The 23,822-nt window shown below is 40.9% G+C and overlaps 1 protein-coding gene and 1 long non-coding RNA gene across 2 annotated transcripts; both read left to right on the plus strand.

The window, feature by feature from the left end:
• The first annotated feature begins 2,915 nt into the window (after nt 1-2,915).
• Nucleotides 2,916-7,902, plus strand: LOC133209163 (uncharacterized). The gene is made up of 3 exons (XR_009724621.1): nt 2,916-5,989; nt 7,098-7,482; nt 7,543-7,902. It is a non-coding gene; the product is annotated as an uncharacterized LOC133209163 (long non-coding RNA).
• A 5,033-nt stretch (nt 7,903-12,935) lies between these two features.
• Nucleotides 12,936-20,482, plus strand: LACTB (lactamase beta). Its single transcript, XM_061347650.1, has 6 exons — nt 12,936-13,193; nt 13,444-13,510; nt 15,581-15,771; nt 16,107-16,452; nt 18,044-18,209; nt 19,442-20,482. Exons 1-6 carry the CDS (start codon nt 12,951-12,953, stop codon nt 19,983-19,985), a joined length of 1,557 nt encoding a protein of 518 aa, XP_061203634.1. The 5' UTR covers nt 12,936-12,950; the 3' UTR covers nt 19,986-20,482.
• Nucleotides 20,483-23,822: the final 3,340 nt, after the last annotated feature.

Here is a 23,822-nt window from a genome sequence, read left to right on the forward strand (position 1 = left end):
TTTTGCTCTCCTGTGATTTGTTTCTCGCCACGTTCACTTCCTGTGTGTGTCAAACAGGCATGTGTGCCATCTGTCTCCATGGGGTGTACTGTTAACACGTGCGCTTTCAGGCTCTTTTGTACTGTTAGGCTAATGTATAAAAACGCAGTGAAATTAAGTAGTCTGGACTGATGTGGATCTGCAGCTCCTATGAGGGGCCCCTTGAGGACCATATTGCAAGAACCTGTCCCTGTCCCAGCTGGGTGCAGAATTTACCTGTTCCCAAATGAGTAAGAGCTTTCCAAAACTGACCAAAACTCTTCTGTAAGATCATTGCAGAGCTCACATAGACTTCTGTAGGAAATGAGCCCTAAAGACCATGCTCTTGGAAACATTGCCATGTATTTGTGTATCTTACCTGTTAATGTGTTAATTTACTTTGATACAGTGACAAACCGTCTAAAATGATGAGTGAAGTTCACAAGAGATCCTTTCACCCAACTTTTCAGCGCTGGTTGCTAATTTCTGCATGTGTAGGTATCATTATTTGAATTACAAGCTCTGTCAATGAGCACTTCAGAACCTGAAGAATAATTCTTATTCCTTCTTTTTCTATAGTACATTGCTGAAAGTTAATGCATCAACCCTTCTAGAAGCAAGGAGTTCAGTAGGAGACAGGCATAGATAACCTTCCAGATCATCAAAGAATCTCCATTAGTGGACCCTTAGCAAGCAACTGACTTTCAACCAACTTAGCAAGCAAGCCAAGAGACTTCTTCAGCAGCTGGTTTAGTGGCCATAGGGTAAAGTAATACATAATAATTTCATGTTAAATGGGAGTCAGAGAGGGACGGTATATTGGTGTTATATATGTCTGGCTGGTTTTGAACCTAGTAACATTACGAGCTTTTTCATGATTCATTGGCTGCTGCCAAGTTATCCTGAATGGAAAGGATGAGCGCTTTAGCTTCACATTTCCTTTTAAGTGTTTTGGGGAAGCAAAATACACGTTACAAGGCTCCTCCTTAAGCTGGTACTGGAGGCTGACAGTCTAAAGCTCCAAGTAAGAGTTGTGCAGAGGTAAGTTACTGTCATCTCTTTCTCCTTTCTTAGCACAAGGGTGGAAACTCATGTAATTGGGCTCTTAAGAGTGGAAGCCTCCACATGTTTGTGGCTCTGAGTGGTGCTGCTGGAGTCAGTAGGGCTGCTTCCTGTAGGAAGTGCTGTGCTGGATAGTAGTTTGTAGGGTAGGGCCGAAGGCCACCCAGAGAGCTGGAGGCTGTGCTGGGAGCCAAACAGGAGTTCCTGGCACTTGGCCATGAGTCTGACACAGCCCAGTGTGCTGCCTGCTCCACCGGATTGTTTTTATGGTCCTATGATCTGTGCTGGGTCCTAAACAATGTGTCTGAGTGAGGTCAGACCCTTTGTTGGTTGCTTAGAATTGCTGCTTTCCAGGAGACCGCAAACTGCTTTGTGGTTTGGGGCATCTGAATTCACCTCTTAACTGTGTAAGGGTAAGGAGGAGGCTGTGGTTTTCATGTCTCTTACTGAGATCATGTCATCGTTCACAGGGCAAGCCTGTGCAAGCAAGGAGATAAGAATTAATCTGAAAAAAGCCCCAAACCTGTAGAATAGGCTTTCCTCAAGTGCACTGTTGCAGATGAATCTATAAAGCTTCTTAATAGGTAAATAAAAGCTTTCCAGTTCCAAGGGGAGCTGAAGGGAGCAGTGACCATAATGGTGAATTACACTGAGTGGCATTTTTTTGCTGACTAGCAACAGACACATTAAATAAATAGGGATAATGATGTATTTGCTGCAGCATGAAAATCTGTTTCTACCATGTATCGTAAGCCACTGCCCATTATGGATTCTCTGTATGCGGTGCCTAATTAGGCAGAACTCAGTGAAGGCAGAAAGTATTGGCTTGTAAAAATGAATAAATTGGGCTCTCAACCCCATTCCAAAGAAATGGGCATTTCTTCCTCTTGCAGCTGCTTTGTCTGAAATGTTGTAGAACAGACTTGTAAAATTACAGAACCCTTCCTCATTCCTCAAGAGGTGTGTGAGCTACTCACCCTTTTCTTCAATGCAAAAACACAAGTTGCAGTTTGAAATACACCATTATTGTGCAGCTTTGCTATGTAATTGTCTTGGTTGTTTTGTGAGTTGTTGTCTCTCAATGAAATGAGTAGTTCTGAGAGCACCAGAACTGGCAAAACCTGCCTCTGTGTAGATTCATGTCTTGTGGTTGGTTGTGAGCTCGCAATGGGGTTTTTTTTTCCAGTTCCTGAGACATTTGAGTTGTCTCTTGCTCCCTCATGGGATTTCTCTGATGTCTAACAATATGCGAGGCCTGCTGCAGGGCGTGCCTGGCCTTCCACCAGTACGCTCATACACAGGCTCTTTCTATCTGAGTGCTCCCTTACATTCACAAAACTGGCAGAAATGTAATTCTGCTTTTAGAGTTCTGTGTGGTCAAAACTAGTTGTTCAGTTCAGGAGCTGTTGAATGGGATGAGAAACCGATAAGGACATACAAATCCCTTTTCTTTAAGAAAGAAGACTAAAGCAGTAGCAAGCACCTAAAGAGCACAGCCTCTCAGGGCCCTAGCACCTGAGTGAGAAATATGAACCTGTAAATTATTGTGCATACTAACCAATGGCTGCTGTCATTAATGCTACTCATAATCAGGGTTAAATTGCAAACTCTGCTATACTGCTAATGCTGTTACACTGGGCTGTCTACAACTGCTGCCATGCCTGTTAATAGCAGCAAAAGAAGAAAGGGATTAGCCAACTAAAACGTTTAAAACCCATGATGGAAAGTACTTTTTAAATGGCTCAGCACTTAGGAAATCAGAGTATTTTTATCCACAGATGTTCATTTTGTGTGGCCTTTTTTTTTTCTTCTAATTTCTGAGGTTTTAATATTAATAAAACAGGAGCATCATTGAAAGATTAGGTGAGAATTACAGGAAAAAGGTCAAAGCAGTGGAAAAGATGAGAATAATGCTTTTTATCTTCACTGAGTTTTATTGAAAATGAACACAGGAATAGTTCATTTTAATAGACGTAAGGTGTGTAACATACTTTCTTCAGTGTGTATTGTATTCTTTCCAAGGTATGGAAAACCTATGCAAGTTTACATAATCTTCTTGGCTTTGGTTGCAAACCTATCTAGTAAGTCATAGCATTGCTAATTGTTAAGCTGTTGCTGGGAGTTCCATAAATGTAGGATACCCCCACGATGACAGCAGCTTAGTGAGCAATCTGCATGTCCCAGTTAGTTAATTTATATGAGAGCAGAAACAATGGGAAATGGAAGCAGATAGAAGTCTTGGAGACACATAAAGACCCTTTGTTATTGCTTCACTCATAATTTGCTGAAATGAAAGGACATGATGTAGTATTTTGCATATGAATGTTAATGGCCTTTGAGGGTACCTTGGCACTGGTTTCTTCCTATCTCTTTGCTGGTTTGAGGAATGACTGGGTAAAGATTCAACAGCATATTGTCACTAAAAAAATAGAGCCACCACAAAATCCCACCTTAACATCTCTCATCTGTGTACAACAAGAATATATAGCTTGTGGTTATAAAGGGATGAAACATGTTTGGGGCCTCGATCCTGCAGAGTATTTTGAATGCCTTCTATTCCAGGGCCTGACCATGAGCTGCTTCTCAGGATTATTCCTTGCATCAACACTGTTGTCATTTTTTGCCCGCATGTCAAGGAAGTGCCTGTGTGACCCAGCCCTGCCAAAGCTCATGGCAAACTATTTCTTTGGATAAAATCTGCCAAGGTCTAACGTGTAGTGATAGTTGTCCATGCTACTGAGGAAATCATGCAGGTCTGGTGTCTCCACAAGTAGAATTTGTGAAAGAATAATCAGGAAGGTGAAACTGCAAAGCCTGGTAAGTTGTTTTAGCTTGCTCAGGTCACAATAGCATTGACATTTCCAGTTCAAAAATAGAGCATTTGTGTGCAAGTCCACCAATAGTTTGGGTGTTTCTCTTGACAAAAACACTATTTGGAGAAACAGCCTGTGAAAACGCTTCCGAATCTTTCCTGGATTATGGTTTCCTATAGCCAGCAAGCAAGGGCCTGCCAGACTTCTTCACGCTTTATCTAGATTGCTGTACTGCTTCCTTATTTGTTTTTAGACACATGAAGACCATGAAATAGGCTAATGGGATGATGTCATTTGTGCAGGCTGTTCAGGAAGACAAGCGTATCTAGAAGGTGAACTAGGCACGAAAGCAGCTAAAAGGGAAAGAAGATAGAATTGCACATGTGGACTAAAGGCCAGTCAGGAGGGTAGAGAGAGCATGAAGCTGATCTACAGGAGAATAAAGCCTCCTGCTCTAGATGCTGCTGCATAGTTTACTTTGTCCTGCTCCTGTGCCACATCATTCCTCTGCCAACAGAGGGAGGTGGCTGCAAAGTCCAGGTAACAGCAAATTCTTTGTCACCCCACATCTGGGTTTAAAGTACAATATGCAGGAGCTTTTCCCTTAAAAAAATCAATAAAAATCCTTCCTCTCAGTGGTTCTTGCCATACTGGCAGAGTCTGGGTTAAAGTTTTCTGTGCTCAGATTTTAGTATCTGTTACCTTTACCAGGAAATCATGACACTTCAAAAGGAAAAAAAGGATCACCATTTTTTTTGCTGTTTTTCAGCAGTTAACAAACATGTAGCAAATGCATGTGTGCTTTTATTGCACTCGCATGCAGCCATGTATGAGTGCAAGGCATTTCCTGGAGATTAGTAACTGGGTGGAAATGATTGTGGATACAAGAGGCAGCCCAAAGGACACAAACTGGTTGTTAATCCATGGGAGGCTTTCTGTGCTGAGACTTACTGTTGTAAATTGAAATAAAAGGGACACAGGCCTGTAGAGGAGAAGCAGAGATTATTGCCCTTTGAGCAATGGGGTTGCTGGCTTTTCCCTCTGCTTCCCCATCAGTTTGTGTGCTGCTTCATTAGGAACACTACAGCTAGCAAAGAACTGATAGGAAGGGCTTACTCCAGATCCATTATTTTTGTGAACTGCTTGCTATTAATGGTTTGGATTTAATATGGGAAATCAATAAAATCCAAGTTTAAACTGAGTGCAGATTGTGTAGGAGTTTGTGTCATTGTAGCTAAATTGTTTTAAAGAAGATGGTTATACCAAACCCCACATACACCTTCGGGCATACAGCTGTGTGGTGTATGTAGAGCTCAGGCCTGCCTGTTTGACTAAGACTTAGTCGAACAACTCCATCAGAACAAAGTCTCAGTGTTGTAGAATTGAGCTTTATGGTCGTTGCACAATGAGAAGTTCTCTCTTGCATCATAGCTGCTGGGTCTTCAGCTGCTGTGACATCAGGTATGTAGGTTTAAAATACCCAGTGGCTGTCCCCAGTAAGGATTGCAGTGCTGTGTTTCAGTTTCTAAAGGAAGAGACTGATGTTCAAAGCCACTGAACAGTTTAAGGTGGGAGATTGCAGAAATCCCTATTTAAACTACAATAAACCCAGAAAGCTCTGAAATCTGTTTTCCCAGTTCCTCTTTCCCCATGTCTGTTTTGCCTTTGAAGCAATAATGAAGAACTTACTCTCTCTACTGCTCTGTGAACAGAACTGAGTCACTCCATTTCAGCTACAGGCACATTTCTCAGACAAGGTGGTGATTTCTCTTAGTTTCTATTTTATTTTCCTGTTTGAGGGTTTATAAGAACACCAGCTGTCTGTGTAAGAAATGCTTTTTACTCACACCTGCTCTTTGAATTTGACAGGCAGAGTCCAGTAGGAACTTGTTGGCTTTCATTAAACCACCTGGAAAAATGTCATCACCTGTTAAGTAGGTGCCAGCTTCCCCTCCAGCATCAGTGCACTTTGAGCCCCTTCTGATGCAGGTAGCAGTACCTTGCTTACCTTCTCACTACAAGATTATTGTTTTAATTGAAGATGAAGGAATGACAAGAATTGAAGCTGAGTGGCAGACATTAAGACAAGTATGCAGGTAGTAAAACTGTTCTGGGTGATGTATACACACTACGTAGTATGACTGTAAGTGTGTTTATGCATACCTGACATAGACTGCTGTACATTGCAAAGTGTATATAGCATCTAAAACATAGTACTGGGTTTGATTTGGTTCAAGGTCAAAGAAAAAACTGATAGTATTTCCAACTCAAGCAGTTGATGGGTTATTCCAAGTGGCAAAACTGGCCCACACTTGGTGCTTACTGCAGAAGTCAGTCATCCTAGGCTTTTCCAATGGTCTTAGTTATTTCCCATAGCTCTGCATGGCAAGGTACAAAAGAGATGCCTACTTTAGTTTTGCAGTGATCTTAATGCAGCACACATCTGTGTAACTGCCATCAACTTGATTTATTTTACATGTATGGAAAGGGGATTGAGTAAAATTCCGTCTTACTGATCTGTGTAGCATATAGTAATTGTGCACTTACACATCTTTAGAGAGGCTCTTTTGAAACATGTCTCAACTTGGGAACAATAATACGAAGCAAAGGAATGGAGTTTGTAGTATGCATGGACTCACTCCCATAAGAATACGCAAGCCCAGTGCCAAATGCCTCCACCCAAATACCCGAGATGTTACTAATTTGATAAGAGGCCTTTTCCTGTTTTTCACTAGCCTGTGCAGTTTCACAAGCTATCCGTGCTCAGTTCTCAGTGGCTCTGAATGTGTCTGCAGAGCAAGATGAAGGTGTAATTGCAGCATAGGTAGGTGAGATCACTAGATCTTTAGATCACTAGAATAGCAGTGAATGTGTGGGAAATGGGCTGGCACCCAGCATGTGCATGTAGCTGAGTATTTGGTGTGAACTGCAGAGAATCATTTGCTTATGTCAATAGTTACCAGTAAAAACATGTTACAGCTTCAAATAATGTTAAATAGTTTGGAAAAAAGAATAGATGCTGAGAAGGATCTAGAGACCTGTATCTAGAAGAGCAGATACAGACCGTAAATGCAAATCAGGGTTGTGTTCTTCACACAACAATATGCCTGGACATTCACATACAAAACCTGGGAAAACATGTTTCCTCCTGCTGCTGAATCTGTCAAAGCAAACATGCCTGTTTATTTTCTTCCTGGCTTGTAGACTCCTACAGTGGAGGTGGCTCTTGACCTCAGCACTTCAGGATGACTGAAAGCAGTTGCTTGGTCTGCTGCTCTCCAGAGTAAGTCAGCGTGTCCTTGTTTCAGCTCAGATAGTTAATTTTCCTCCTGGTAGCTGTGGTTTAGCTTTAGTCTGAACATAATGCTGATAACACACCAGTGTCAACACTGTCAAGAGTTCTCACTACCACATTGAGCTTTATATATGTGGGAGGAAGGGTGCAAAGAGAAGCATTGTCACCCAATTGTGAGGAGCTCTTCCTAAAGCAAACCAGAAAGCTTTCTCAAATGCCTGCACTTTCCAATTCTATCTTTGGGCATATGAGCTTCTGAATGATAACTTATGGTTAATAGGTTTAATCTTTTAGGTGTTTTACACCTTCTGTGATTTGTTAAAGGTGTTTTACACCTTCTGTGATTTGTTAAAGGTGTTTTACACCTTCTGTGATTTGTTACTTTGCTTTGAAACAACATATTTAAGTGTAAAATGATAGACTTGGAAAAGTCAAAGACACTGGGGCTGTCTGGTACCTGTTGCATTGTGTGTAGTGCTTATGTGAACCATTATTTTCCATAGTACATTGTACCTCTACCCACTGAGTGGGGAGAAAAGCTGGAGGGCAAAAATGTTATGCACAACAACTGAATTTTAATGAGAGATGTGAAGCCAGTTCTCAGGGTAACAATTGTCCAGTCCTCTGTCTGCTCAGTTTTTCTACCAGAAGAGATTGTTGCTTGGAGAATAACTTTAGGAAAAAACAGGAAATAATTCTTTATGTGGGTTTTTGTTTTTGTTTTTTGTTGTTGTTGGTTGTGGGCTTTGGGGTGTTTTGTGGGGGGGAGGGGATTGGTGTGTGCTTTTTTTACACTGATGTATTTCACAAATGTTCCTTCACTACTTATTTTCAGCTGGTGACAGTTACATTCCCTCTGAGTCCAAGAGGTTTAAACTAGGCCCTGAATTAAAAGTATGAGGAAATCACCACTGAGAAACAAGTCAAAACTAATGTTTTTGCAGAGAAGAAAAAGCAGTGTGTGTGCCCTTTGTCTGGTCTGTAACCACAGCATGGTCTTTCCAGCATTCTTTCCCCTGGCATGCAAAATATTTCCCAAACTCTCATCCTGTTGTTTCTAGGAACTGTGTCAGGCTGCATGCAACTTGTAAAGCTAAGGCAGTAACAAAGTGGCACTATAAAACTCTTTCATATTCTATTTTACTAGAAGTATATGATTCCCAGGTGACATATCCTAAGTACACAGGAAAAGGGAGTGAATTCAGGAGAGTTTTGTCCCATTTATGGTGTGTTTGTTGCAGGGGGGAACTAACAAGTGACTAACTTGTGCTGCGCAAGCCTCTAGGTCTGAGCTGCTGCTTGTAGGACAGGGCCAGGCTGCTAGTTGAGCTTGAGGACCACCACTGGTGCCCTGTCTGTTAACTGGTAATGGGGACATGGGCACAGTGTGACCACAACAGGATCAGTGTTCCCATGTAATGTAGAAAAAGTTCCATCATGTTTAACTAAATCCCTCAGGAAGTTTTAACAGATATCGGAATCATAATTCAAGCAGAGCTGATCTCAGTGTCTAAAGACCCACAGTTTTTAATGCTACTTTTTCTCCTATTCCAGACATCTTACGTGTTTGAAGATTTATTCCTGATAAATGTTTCTCACCTAACGTGTTGGAGGGACATTAAGGGGGGAGAATGGTACATTTACTGTACTCACTCAGGTTGTATCTTATTTGATAAGCAAATAATAATACTGATAGCTGCTATATTGACCAAAGCCAAGCCAAAAGTGTACATGGGTGAGGAATCTGTAGTATCAACTCCATTCAGGGAGACTGTGATAACCGAGATTCCACTGCTGGAATCACCGTTTTTGCTAACAGCTGGTTGCACTGATGAGGTTTCCTACCGCCATCTACTGCTTGCTTCTGAAAAGAGAGAGAGAAAGCAGAGCTTGATTCATCTCCAACATTCCCTTTGTCTTCTTTTCAAATTCAGAAAGAATTTGGGTTTTCAAGAGTCTTTCCTGAAAGTAGAAACCTCGAGTGTGATCAAGGGAACCATTATCACTTTATTCTGCGTTTTCCATCAACAGTAGCTTCCCCTATGCCAATGTATGCAAACGTAGTATTTTTTAATGACTGCTTTCCTGTTTTTCTTCATTTTATCTAGTGCAAATATAAACAACAGACCTTTTTGACAATCTTATCTTTTAGCTCTTAATTATTTTACATTAGATTCAACATTTTTAGATCCAGAAGTCTTTGCAGAAGTTACAATCTTTAATTATTGGAATTCAATTGGAATAATTGGAGTCCTTTGGATTAATGGGACTTTTCATTGTTTCACAATAAATCCAAACAAAGAAAACAAAGGAGTGTCCTTATACTGCTACTTCCTACATTTTTCTAAAGCCTCTTCCTACAAACCTAACCTCCAAGCTTCAGTCTGGGTCTGTAGCAGTTACATAGGTAATTAGTAGGTATTTAATAGGATGAAAGGGCAGAGCTGGGCTTCTGATTTCAGAAGTCAGCAGCCCTTTATCAGGGGAATACTAACAGTTGTCATTTGTTTCCTGTCATTCAAATCTCAGATGTGGTTTGCTAAAAAACATTGCCCATCTTTTCAATTTCAATGGAAATGTTAAATTTTCATGCATGTCACTGTAGAATTTGTCATTTCTCATGTCAGTGAGTCAGAAAAGCAGATTAGATGATCATCTGAAAAATACTGAGATCAGAGAACAGGCCTACAAGCAGAAGCAACCATAATAACATCTGTTAAACCTTGCTGAGACATCAGGATCCACAGAAGTACTTGCAGAAATGGAGGAGGACTGTCATAAGTGATGGCGTTGTTTGTACAGAGTCAGGTTTTAGGGAATACTGATAAAGCCTCAAGATTTGCCTGATGTTCCCACATCCTGCTGACCACCAGCAGCAGAATGAGCATGTTGCACCTTTTGACAATGAGCTGCACCACTGCAAAAGAGTATAAAAGCTACTGCCCACCTTGTCGTTCCCCAGCTCACACAGTCACCCCATTTTGAAAAAGCTGGTGAGCACAGTAGCCTACAAGAGCAAGATGACTAGGAAGATACATGAGGACTTTGTTTAAAGGTCTCGTGTTATTGAGTCTTATCTTACTCAAAGTTTACAAAGCCTTAAAGATTTTTTGATAATGAAACTCTCAGGCTGTCCCACGTTGAGGTGAGCATAGCCCTGCTTTGCTGAGAGACCCAGTGTCATGCCATCCTTTATCGTCTGAATAGGGCCTATCTCCCCACACAGGCTTTTCAAATCCAGTAAGTACAACTTGGCAAGGAGACAGAACAGAGGAAAAGTCAGCTGGTGCAGTGCTGAACCATGCCAAGTCTTTTCACCATGCCAGAAGGGTCTCCAGATGGACTTTATTGGCTGTGCTACTTAAGGAAGATGGATTACAGCTGAGAGTCTGTGCCTATACCTCTGAGTGACTGATAAAAGAGGATAGAAGAAAAAACATTGGGTTGTTTTGTTAAATTCAGAACTGTGCTTGCTGTCCTCATTTTCTATTGCTGTCAGATGGAGTAGAAAAATCTCCAAATCTTATAAGCCTGATAACTCAAAGTTAACAACACCAACAGCTTAAAGGAAGATGTAACAGATAACAGCAGGTGATGTTGTGCTGCTGGATTTTACACAAAGCTCTTCATTAAGGCAATCAGATAAAAATGCCGAGATGTATTTCTGCCTTCAGCCCGTTCAAAAGTGTGGTGCCAAAAAGTGTTCCTGCTGAGCAGGTTAATGTAAGAATGCAGAGAATCCTGCTGCAAAACACTTCCAGAAGCAGTTTAACAGAGTGAAAATGAGTTATGAGAAATTACATACAGCATCTTGTACCAGTTGGGTATGAAGTTGTACTGCAGTAAGCAATGGAGTTTTATTGAGAAAATACTGAGAAATAAATGGCTGCAGTGAAAAGTGCACCATCTGGTCTGCATTTGACTTCACGTATGAAAGCTATTTGGCCTGGCCTCCTGCCAGATCCTGCAGGTTTTGAGGTCATGGGACATGAAGGAGGCTGAACTTCCTATGTTAGCATCCTAGAGTTTTCTCCTAGCAGAGCACAGGCAGTGTTCTGAAAGGACAGAAGGACACAAGCAATGACTCCCCACTTTGGCTTACAGGTATGGCTCTTTTTTTTTTTTTTTTTTCATTATTTTAAGCTGTTGTGTTCTCTCCCAGTATGTATTACATTTATGGAGTGGCCATCATTAAAGGTTGTTAGTTGTTCAGGAATCCTTCAACATGCATACGTGGGGTTTAATGTCATTGTCTAACTACCCCTGTGATTTGCAGGGTTTAAGGTCCTTAGAACAGTCCAGTCTAAGGCATTCCCTTGAGAGAGCTGACTGTCTCTCAGCTCTTTGGACTATGTTGTGTTCTCCACAATATGCCAAGGCCTCTGCTGGTTTTGGTATCACCTCTACAATTTTCTGCTCATGGACCATGGTGTGCTTAGCTCACATAAACTACTCCTTCCCTGTCCTCCCCTCTTGCACTTGGACTATGGGACTAGGTAGTCTGAAATCCAAAAGAAGAGCAATAAGACTGAAGAGCTAGAAAAAGACTGAAGCAAACTGCTAATGAGGGCTTTCTTTAATTGTCATGAAGGGCTGATGTAAGGATCCCAAATTTGCAGACCCATCTGGTTGGCAAACTTCACAAGAGTCCTGGTTGTTGGACTTGGATCTGGTTGACATGCTACCTACCTGTTAATCTGAATCTTGTGATGCAGCAAAAATCCTTCTTTCCTTCTGACTTCTTGAGTAATGATACCACTATCTGGTGCCTCTTTGGTCTCTCTAGCTTGCTGCTCAGTCAACAATTCAAATCATTAGAGAAGACCTATTGGAAACCAAATACATGGAAGGTCTTGAGATGGTTTAAACACATCAGTTGGAGGCATCGTCATGGCTCCACAGGCGCTGTCTAAAGAGAACAACTACATGGAAGAGCCATTTCTGTGAGCGAACACTTGCTATGCCATCAGTGCTGCTCTGTGCAGAAACTTAACTCTAAACAAGCCTTGGGCATTTCCTCACTAATCAAATATGCTCACCTTGTGCCACAGAAACTATATGGACTCAGTCAGAGATCGATGTGATCAGACAAAAGCTGTTTATTGCAAAGCCTTAACTCCTTATATACTGTTTCTTACATGCACTTACAGTAATTCGGCATATTATGATTGGATACATGTCTTGAAGACCCTTAGTGACTAACATATAACTGGTTAAGCACAGGGGTGAGAACTTGACCTCGAAAGCTTGCCAGCAGTCTACAGTTCTCATAACTCAGTGAATTCGAGCTGCTTCTTATCTTGCTTGCTTAAGCTTCCTCGGGCCTCTCATGGCCTTGCTGTATCTTTGGGGATTATTCAGAGTTCGTGTACCAATTATCCATTATCCCGTGAGAACATTGTTTCCACAACCTTGCAGTTATAAAAGGTTTTGTCTGGGTGTTTGCCTCTCTGCCTGGCATATGTTTCACAGCAGGCTTTTTCATTTGATGCTGCAATCCTTTGCTATGGAGGGCAGAGAAGATTAGATATTATGTCATGGTTTGACCTCTCCTTCATCTACTTTCTGCCTTTTCCTCATGCGTCAGTGCAATGACAGCCTTGGTTGTTCACCGAGAGCCCCCTTAGTGCGGGCCGCCGGGGTCCGGTGCGCCGTGAGAGCCCCGCCGCTGCCCTCGCTCGATGCTCTCGGAGCTCGGCCGAGCAGGCGCTCGGGAGCGGCTGTGGCTGCCTGGCGGGCAGCGCTGAGGCGGCGGGGCGGCCATGCACGGACTGGCGCGCGTCCTGCGGCGGGCCGCGGCCCCGGGGCGGCTGTCGGTGTTCCGGGCAGGGGGGGCCGGGGCGCGGCCCTGGGGCTGGGGACTGGCGCTGGGGCTGGCGCTCGGGGTGAAGGTGCCGGCGGGCTGCGAGGCTGACGAAGCGGAGCCGAACCCTAACTCGCTGCCGTCCCCTCGGGGCCTCGGCGCTGCCATCGAGAGGGGCAGGGACCTGGTGCGGAGGATTAAGGTGCGGAGCGAGGGGGGCTGCGGGGACCCGAGGGTCGTGTCTGTTGCTGTGCGAGCCGCCTTTCACCTGGGGGGGGGGAGCTTTCGGAAGCGGTTTACACCAGTTCAGCCCAACTAGTGCTTAACTAAATGTCAGTTAACAGCAACGTGCAGGTGTATTTGTGGGATGGCTTTTGTATTTGTAGGGATTGTGAGATGGTGTTTTTAACTGTAAAGGTTCCCTTTAATGTCTTTTGTGCATTTTTTGACAGGATGAAGCAGGAATCCCAGGTATACTAGTTGGAGTTTCAGTAGATGGACAGGAAGTCTGGTCAGAAGGTCAGTATATGGGAGTAGCAGTTGTGCATGCTATTAGGAAGCAATGGAAGTTTTAGGAATGAGCAGTTCAGACACAGGGATTTAATGCACTTCATGTCCTGTCTCTGGGCAGGGGGCAGAAACAGGAGCCTTGGGAGCATAAAGAGAGAATTTCTTTAGTGAACTTCAATAATTGCCAGAAGTTGGTAATTTATTAGCTTCCTGATTGTGCTAGTATATATCAAATGGTTATGTTTAAGAACCTTTCTCCAACTGTCTGTTAGATGAGTCTCTTCATATACATCAGGCATAGAACTGTACAGTGCTCTGGTAGAACTGTGTATAGGAGGTAATGAACTCTTCTCCCTGCAGGACCTTACTTAATAGTCAAAGTAATAATAACTTTCTGACAGCTGTTGTATTAACTTTTATATATGTATAAAACAGATTACAGGTTTTCATTTCTCTTTCATCATGCCTGAAGTGAGTTGGAGAGCCTCTAGTACCTTTTGTACTGTGGCCTAATAAGAAAATTATGCTAGAAACTTAATCCCAAACTTTCTCAACTCAGGTGGCTTTTCTGGTCTCAAATTACGTGGCAGTAATTACAGAAGTTTTCCTATTACTTCTGCATAATCCCTTCCTTGACATGCAGGAAAGTGCCGGAGAGAACTAGTGCCAGGTTTGTGGTTTATCACCATGACTGCCAGATCCAGTAGCAAGACAGCTACTTGTGGGAGGATAAGCCTTGGCAGAGTTTTCTGTACCCTGCTGCCTATGGATACAGAGAACAATGCTGCCTTGAGTAAGGCAGCTGGGAGGTGGGTAACATTGCTCTAACACAGCTCATTTTGTTGCCCTCCTCCTTTCTTCATGAGGGAAAAACAGGAGGAGGTTTAAGGTGCTGTGTTCTGTGACCGTGACACTGACCTGCTTTCTTGCTAAACTGATGGCAGAAATTTCAGATTTGGAAGCTGTTTTCACTGAGGCATGCAGTATCTGCATTCACAAGCACCGTGCAAGCACTTGAGTGTAAGCTTTGCATATAAGGGTCTCTGGCAATTGACATGTCATTTGTTTTATTTCTTGTATTTTGGCAAGGTGTTTTTTTGCATGAGCAGTTCATTATTACACTACACTTTGATGTAGACAGACACAGAATCAGAGAATCACAGAATGGTTTAGGTTGGAATGGACCTTAAAGCTCCTCCAGCTCCAACCCCCTGCCATGGGCAGGGACACCTTTACACTAGAGCAGGTTGCTCCAAGTCCCATCCAGCCTGGCCTTGAACACTGCCAAGGAGAGGGCATCCACATGAACTGCAGTATGAGCAGGCCTTGCTTGTACTGAGAAGTGCAAGTATGTTGTTAATGCATTTCACTGCTTTTTATGCTGCAACATCCCTGGCACAGTTTCCTCAAACCTAGCTCAAACTGAAGACTAGTATGGGATCTTATTAATTCCAGTTCTTGCTACCAGACTTGTGGGTTGGTGGCACAGGAAAACACTGGTATGGAGACTCTTTAAGCTGTCATGTAATTGAAGTCGTGCTGAGTGGTGCTGAAACAAAGTGCATTACATGACTGTTTTGTGAAGCTTTACAGCATAGGTAACTGCTGTGAGTTTGTGAGTGATTTTCTTTCTCAATTTCTGTATTGATAAAACAAGACCCTTTACTGTTCTAGCCATTAAATCAGAACAATAGAAGGAATGTTTATGATTTTCAGTTATTGTACAGTCTAGATTTTGGTCTCTAGTTCTTCTACATTGAATATTTGACCTCAGGGAGGATAAATTTTGGCTTACTCTTCAATTTCATTTATCATTAGGTTGGTCTGTAATCTTAGATCAGTAATTTGGGATGCCCGTTGGCAAATACAATGGGTTTTGATTAACCTACTACATTAAAATGTTCCTACTACATTAAAATGTTGTTAATGTAATTGAAGCAGGAGCAGGGATAATCCAGTTCATGTCCCAGTTTAGCTAGAGAAAAAACACGGTAAGAAGCCAGTAAATCTATTCATTGCAAGCAGTTAATTCAGCATGTCTCTGTGCAAAATATTTACATTGTTTTTATTTTCTTAAAGGTTTGGGTTATGCTGACGTAGAGAATCGTGTAGTATGTAAGCCAGAGACCATCATGCGGATTGCTAGCATTAGCAAGTGTCTTACGATGATGGCTGTTGCTAAACTGTGGGAAGAGGGGAAACTGGATTTAGATGCTCCAGTGCAGAAATACGTCCCTGAATTTCCAGAAAAAGTCTATGAGGGTGAAAAGGTATGTGTCTGTTCATTGGTAACACTAGTTTGGATTTCTGTTCCTGTCACTGCACAGCCATACGTGTACAGGTGCCTGTATCTGGACCCATTCCCACAAAACAGATGTTTGCTGCTTGAAAAAACAATGCTGGAAATTGGGATCTTCAGTTCTATATGACATGTGTAGGGTGTGCATATATATGTATCAATTTCAGTTGGGTTTAATATATGATACTTAAAAGTCCTTCCATCTTTGTTCATCATCATGCTGAATTTTACTTTTCTGGTGATTTAGTGTGCATCATAAAGTTTAATGAAGAGAGCTCACATTTAAATGCTGTCTTTTCTACCTAGGTCACTATTACTACAAGACTGTTAGTCTCGCACTTGAGTGGGATTCGTCATTATGAAAAAGATATTACAAAAGTAAAGGAAGAAAAGGAAAAGGCAAACAGAGCATTAAAACCAACAAAACCATGTCAGGATAAAGAACAAAAAGAAAAAGAAGGCAAAGGGATTGAAAGGACTGATTCTGTCAAACCAAGGAAAGAACAAGAGGGTGAGGTAAAAAGCCGAAATTCAAAACCTGGCAGGAGAGACAGGGAATTTGAGCAAGAAGAGTATTATTTGAAGGAAAAATTTGAAAGTGTGATTGAATCACTGAAGATATTTAAAAATGATCCTTTATTCTTTAAACCAGGTGAGTTTCTGTTAAATTAGACCAAAATGTGCTCGGGATTTTATCAATTCAACTTTAGGTAACACTGTTATAAAGATACCTTTACCAATCTACTGACTTGAAAAATTACACTTACATAGATTCAGATACCAGAGAGGGACTCTTTGTCAGGGACCGTAGCGATAGGACAAGGGGTGATGGGTTTAAACTTCAACAGGGAATGTTCAGGTTATATATAAGGAAGAAGTTCTTTACTGGGAGGGTAGGGAGGCTCTGGCACAGGTTACCCAGAGAAGTGGTAAATGCTCCATCTCTGGCAGTGTTCAAGGCCAGGTTGGAGAGAGCCTTGGGCAACATGGTCTAGTGTGAGGTGTCCCTGCCCATGGCAGGGGGTTGGAACTGGATGATCGTAAGGTTCTTTCCAACCCAGACCATTCTAGGATTCTATGATAGAACCTTCTAATGGTGTACCTGCACCATAATCCAGCCAGTTCAAAATGTCACGTAGCCAAGACTTAAAAGGTATTATAAGAGGGTCCCAGATACAAAGAGAAAATGGGACCTCAGGTAGAGCTCCTTGGAAAAAAGTCTTATTTCTAAGTAACACAGTAAGTGCCGTGAAACATACCAGTTATTGAATTTGCCAATTCTAAAGCAAACATTTTAGTGAGGCACTAATCCAGAGCTAAAAAATTCTACAGAAAGACCACAGAATCGTTGAGGTTATTTATTGTTGGAACTAGTTCTAGAGAGAACTTTGAGGAGTTTCAGTTGCAAGTTCTAAATGAGTCAGGTTAAAAGGCAAAAGATATGCATTGCTGATAAACAGCAAATGTGCATTTAAGGGGAAGGGAGTATGAAGGGGGAGAAGTTAAGCTTACTATCTTGGAGAGTTCTAGGAACCCCTTCAAGTAAGAGATCTGTCTGGACTGTAGGCAGTTTGGCAGCTTGGTGCCAAACATTTCTTAGTGCAAGAATGAAATAAAAAACACTGTTTTGTAAATAAAATATATGGTCTTAAATAACACACGTGAGTGTTCATATAATCTTACAGGATATTCTTGAACTAGAAAACCAGAACTAAAACCGCTCTGTTAAAAGTTATCAAGAGCTTTGAAAACCTTGAGCGAGTTCCACCCCTGTCTTTTCATTTCTAGGGTGTAGATATGCAAGTAAGTCACAGTAGGTGAGCATCTTCTAAGAAGTAATTTTATGGTTTGCTCCAGCTTTCCAAATCCAGATGTCCTTATTAGCAGGGGCACAGTAAATCTTGTGGGAAGGATATTAAATGTCAGTCTTCACGTCTTGGCATGAAACCTGGCTGTACGTGCAGGTCCCTGGAGAGATTTTTGCTCTGTTCTCGGAGCTACCTGCACTTAGCAAGCATCTGTGTCTGCTGCTGTACAGAAATTCCTGGGAGCCGTATCATAAACTTGTGATTCACATCCAATTAAAATGGGGGTGCAGGAGGACCATGTCAATTGATTATTCATTGCTATATATAGTTTTATTTGCACATGTGATTACATACATTTTATCCTTCAGATTACACCTGAACATCATGCATCTAACTTCTTTTTTTCACCCCCTTTCTCATTGTGTTTTTTTCAAGGTAGTCAGTTCTTGTATTCAACTTATGGCTTTACTCTGTTAAGTGCCGTTGTGGAGAGAGTTTCAGGACAAAAATTTACAGATTATATGTTAAAAATGTTTCGTGATTTGGATATGCTGTCAACTGTACTAGATGACAACGAAGCAATGATATATAACAGAGCAAGGTAAGCAAGGATGAACCTTCTTTTTTTCCACAGTTGTTGCTCTATCTTTATTAAACCAACTCAATTAAGAATGTGGGATTATCCCTCCTCCCTGTTTTGTAAATGAAGTGGTTTATGTTATTTCAAAGTTAGTCAATGATTTTATGTGGCCATTATAGCATTGCTTCTGTAATTAGCAGGTACAATTACAGAATAGGAAATAGGTATTTCCTGTTAGAAGTGTGTATATGGGGGGAGTGGCAGGGGTGACTCTGAAGTCTGCATTTATTTTGGGTACAGATAAGCAGGTAAGTGGAAATAGAGTAAACTAGAGGAGTAACTAGGAGATTATGTTAGAATATATAGTGACCTTGGGGTTTTTAATATACTGACCTTTTAAGAGTTCCATGGAATTGTAATGATCTCAGTAACGTGAGGTTTTCATAAAGCGTAGTATCAGTGTTAACCAGAACTGAAATTCTGTTTAGTGCAGAACATGCTTTACCAGTTGATCTCTTCTTATTAACTTAAAGCACACAAAACCCCACCCAGATAAATTTATGTATCTGGATAATGCATATAGTGGATCCAGTATAGTGGATAAGGGTAGAGTTTCTTGCCCTTCTCTCCAGTCGTGTTTTATCAGCCTGCCTGAGCTGGCTCTGAAATGGATTTATTGAGTGACCTGTTAAATGTTGGTGGGGGAGAAAAACTCTGATTGAATCACAAAAGCAGGTTATGGAAAAAGTCTCATAAAAATGAGACTCAAACTTATTAAAAGTTTGTCTTCAAAAATGCTCTCAAAGAAATCAATCACAAATGGAAGCTACTGTCTTCAAGCAGTCACCTGAGACTTCAGCTCAGTGTCTGATAATCATTGGCTAGTTGTAGGATTCCTCTTTCTTAAAACACTTTAAATCCAGTACAGGGATTTAAGGAAAGTCTTGTGCTGGCTGACCTATAGATTTCTGTCGCACCTTTTATTTGTATATTGCCTTTAGTCTTAGTATAATCATAAAGTAGAAGGCTTAGTACTTTTATTGACAGTAAGCTTCTAACATAATGATAATGATGGTGATGATGTCACCTTAATTTTTATGTTCCCATCTAAATTTCTTGTTGATTTTTCTGCAAGAAAGATGTATGAAGTTCTCAGGTTCCACAAGCACATGCTCAGTTTGCTCTTTTAAGGTAGCTTAAAATAGTTGTGCATAGTGTCAGAGAATGACGAGTTGAATTTTCTTGAATTCCAGGTGTTATGTTTACAACAAAAAGGGACGGCTGGTGAATGCACCGTATGTGGACAACTCTTACAAGTGGGCTGGTGGTGGCTTTCTCTCATCAGTAGGTGACCTTCTGAAGTTTGGAAATGCCTTGCTGTACAGTTATCAAGCTGGACAATTTAAAAACACTAAAGGCAGACTTCTTCCTGGGTACCTCAAACCAGAAACAGTCACAATGATGTGGACCCCAGTGCCAAAAACGGAAGTATCATGGGACAGGGATGGTAAATATGCAATGGCTTGGGCTGTAGTAGAGAAAAAACAGCAGTGTGGCTGTTGCAGACAGCAGAGACACTATGCATCTCATACGGGTGGTGCAGTGGGAGCGAGTAGCGTCCTCCTAATTCTTCCTGAAGAGCTGGACTCTGAAGCTACAGATACTGGGCTAGTGGCACCACCTAGAGGAGTAATTGTTACTATTATCTGTAATATGCAATCAGTTTCACTCAACAGCACGGCCTTAAAGATTGCAAGGGAATTTGATAAAGAAAAACGGGCACAATATACAGGTTAAAAAAAAGGAAAAAGGTAACGTGTAACTGGACTCACTGCACCGAAACACGAAAAACAAATGGAGAAGGGTGTAATTAGACTCTAAGATCACTAAGAATACATGAAGCAAAAGCATCAACAATTCGCTTAATTAACTTCTGCTAGTGGTGCTAAACTTATGTCTAACTGGAATTAATCTCAGGGAAGTTCCTGACTTACAGAAAGGGGAATGTAACAGTCAGCTTTGACTTCTGTAGTACCTGTGTAAATCATCATCATGTCAGCAGATTTTTTTCTCATCAGTCAAGCACCTGATCAAGATTAAAACCAACAGCACTGCTTTCTCACACCAAGAAGCATAATGACAGATGATCTACCTTAATTGTTAAACTTTTGAAAGATTTCACGTCTTGATTTGAGCACACAAGGATGTAGTCTGTGCTTTCTCAATGTTCCAGTCCGCCAAAACTGGTCAGTATTACTTTTGAAAGAAAACTGGGTTTACTGGTTTTTCTTCTTTTTTTTTTTGTATTTTGTATTTCATCAAAAAAAAAAACCCCACAAACAACAACCCCCAAATCTTGAAGCTACCTCCAGAATGCAGATTTACACCAGAAGCATGCTTCTGACAGAGCTGTGCATTGCTCAGAATTAGGAAAGAATAAAGTTAGAGTAATGTAAGTAAAAAAAGTCTTTTTGTTATTTAGATGTCTTGCCTTCCACTTTTATTGGAGACAGGGAATGTGTGAAACTAGTTTAATGTGAAATAAGGGTATTGTTTCCACAGTCAGAGGTACCTGAATAGCACAACATGGTGAGCTGTCAAACTCTGTTTTTGAATGATACATGTGCTGACTTTGGTAGCCAGAAATGACACTGTATTCTATAATGTAGATATTCCTTGAGGTACTGGAATCGGGAACTCAACAAAATTTAAAGCCCATTCTTAGAATCATAGAATCAACCAGGTTGAAAAAGACCTTTAAGGTCATCGAGTCCAACCCCAGCACTACCAAGACCACCCTAAACCATGTCACTGAATGTCTCGTCTACACAGCTTTTTAACACTTCTAGGGAGAGTGATTCCCCCACTGCCCTGGGCAGCTTGTTCCAATGCCTGAGCACCCTCTCTGTGAAGAAACTTTCCCTAATATCCAATCTAAACTTCCCCTGGCACAGCTTGAGGCTGTTTCCTCTTGTCCTATTGCTTGTTACTGGGGAGAAGAGAGTGACTCCCACCTCACTACCACCTCCTTTCAGGTAGTTGTAGAGAGTGAAACTTTAAGAGGTTTTTTTGAAAAACATCTTTTTTTTTTCCACTTGGAGACATGCCTCACCTTTGCACAAGGTTAAAGAAGAAATTGTGATGAAGTTCCAAAGAAGCATTTTCTAATCTTCAATTTTACTACAGGAATATAACAGCATCTGAGTATGATATTTTTATATATTCCAAAATAGCATGGAGAATTTCTGCTCTCTCAAGATTTGCCCCTGCCCCACTTTCCCTGCAGTTACATCAGACAGTATTTCCAGGCTGAGCCACAACAAAATAGGCTTTGGGAAACATTTGAATACTTTCATCCCTGTGCTGTTCAGGAGCTCTGCTGCTCTGACTTTACTGAGCAAGGTGTCTTAGCTAACAGCCACCAGAAGAGAGCCTTATCTGCCTCTGTCCCAAGTTAGCACTTTTAATATTAACTTCGTAGTTGCTGTCTGCCCTATGATGAAACAACATGCTGTCATCTCTCTTCCCAGTATGCCTGTGATACCATTTATTACCTAAGACTGAAACACCAGGACATTTAATCTTTTGACGTGTCAGTGTTTTACCTACATTTTTAATTGAAGGTAGTAAGGCTGGTTTAGTACTCATAAGTATGATCGTTCTTGTGCCTTAGAACAGTAAAAGGTGAAATATTTGCTTGGGTTTTCTGGCCCACTCACCAAAACTTCACTTTTTTATTTGTTAATAATGAGTTGTCTTTATCTCCAGAATATCAGATCAGTAGGGACAACAGAGGCTTTCTGAACCAACTTTCATTTGGTCAGGCAATAAATCAGCTGCTTTTTCACTGAAGTTACTGATACTGTTTGACAATTCCAATACAGAAGTACTGGAGGTGAGTACCTTCAATAGCAACTTTTTTTTTCTGATCTTTAGTACCTTCTAGCTTGGTAGACATGCAGTGGCAGAAGTCACTGCCCATTTCACATGGGGAACAAGAGTAAGCAGTTCTGAGTTGTTTTCATTTTGAAAGAATACATGAATAGAATGGACCAAATACAATGTTTTAAATACAAAAAAATCTGCAAAAGTAGTTTCTGTACCTGTTTTAGGATTTAGAACATACTTTTCTTGTATGATACATCTGTTTTGCAAATGTCATTTTGCATACTTGAGAGAAAACTCAAGTTTTCTCTCAAGTTTGGGTATAGAGATTGAGAACCTAGAAAGCACACGTTTACTGTTATATTTGTCTGCATATGATCGAACACGAATATGTATCAGTACAGGTTAGATATTAGTTCTTTGCTATGGAGGTGGTGAGGCACTGGAACAGGTTGTCCTGAGAAGTGGTAAATGCCCCATCCCTGGCAGCGTTCAAGGCTAGGCTGGACAGAGCCTTGGGTGACATGATCTAGTGTGAGGCATCCCTGCCCATGGCAGGGGGGTTGGATGATCTTAAGGTCCTTTCTGACTCAAACCATTCTACGTACAAAAGTGAATGAAGAAGTGTCTAAGGCATTTCTAACACCAAGATATTAATGACAGTGCCTCACTTCCCTGATGGAATTTGTTTAGCTACCAACATTTTAAATGCATATCATGTTCTTCATATTGTAGCTTAAAAACCTTCTGTTTTTTAAAAACCTTCTGACACACACACAATATTAGAGATGCTATGATGTCTGAATTTCATCTTCCAGTACCTGGAACAAAATGTGTCATGGACTTTTTCTGATTTGGTATTTACTTAATCATGAATTCTTACCTTTTGGGTGTAGAGGAAGAGACGGCAGAGATACAGGAGACTAAGATTCAGTCTGGCCTTAGCATACGTATTGAGGTCACAAGTGAATTAATATTACTGTTTTGATCTTTAGTCTGAAAGCAGTTATTTGATGGACTGGCATTAAATGTGGGAAACTGGTCAGTTAAGAGCAGCTTTCATGACAAACTTGCACTTAAATAAACCTTCATTTAGAAAACACAGTATGGCGCTAACATAAAACTCTGCTTTTCTTAAAAGGCATGTATATGAAATTGGTGCATCTATTTCTGTATCAAACACCTATTTTTTGCATTTGGTAATTATGTGTTCACTGCTCTTTGAATTAAATGAAATAAAACTTAATACAATGAATTGTAATACCAGGTTTAGGTTTTTTTTTTTTATTTACTAGAAACATATAATTTTTATAAGTCATAAAAAGGATGCATGCTCAATAGACATTCCCAACAATAATTAGCTCACAAGACACTAGATACTTTGAAAGAGATGTTGATACATAACTTGAGCCATTATCTAGTAAAGTAAGATACGTGTAAAACTTACTTTGAATGTTTTCTCATGGTTTAAGAAAGAAAATGTGCTTTTTATCAGACATGTAGAAAGTAATGGCTTTTAAAAAACAAATCCTTGTTTCCTTGCTGCAAAAAGGTAATCATTTTATGTTAGTATTTAATACTAAAAGTGTACATGTGTTTGCTGTACTAGTTTGGGGTTTTTTTAATGATGATACCATTCACAGCTGTTGATGTACTTTGCGTCAGCAATAATGACAATAAGTCATTATTGTTGCTTATACACCATATGCCTTCTCTATACTAAATGCTTTCCGTGTTTTGCAAGACTCC

The sequence above is a fragment of the Neopsephotus bourkii genome, unplaced genomic scaffold, assembly GCF_033783945.1.
Source record: "Neopsephotus bourkii isolate Nb327-2 ecotype Australia unplaced genomic scaffold, CSIRO-AGI_Nbou_v1 NB_318, whole genome shotgun sequence".
Taxonomy (NCBI): Eukaryota; Metazoa; Chordata; class Aves; order Psittaciformes; family Psittacidae; genus Neopsephotus; species Neopsephotus bourkii.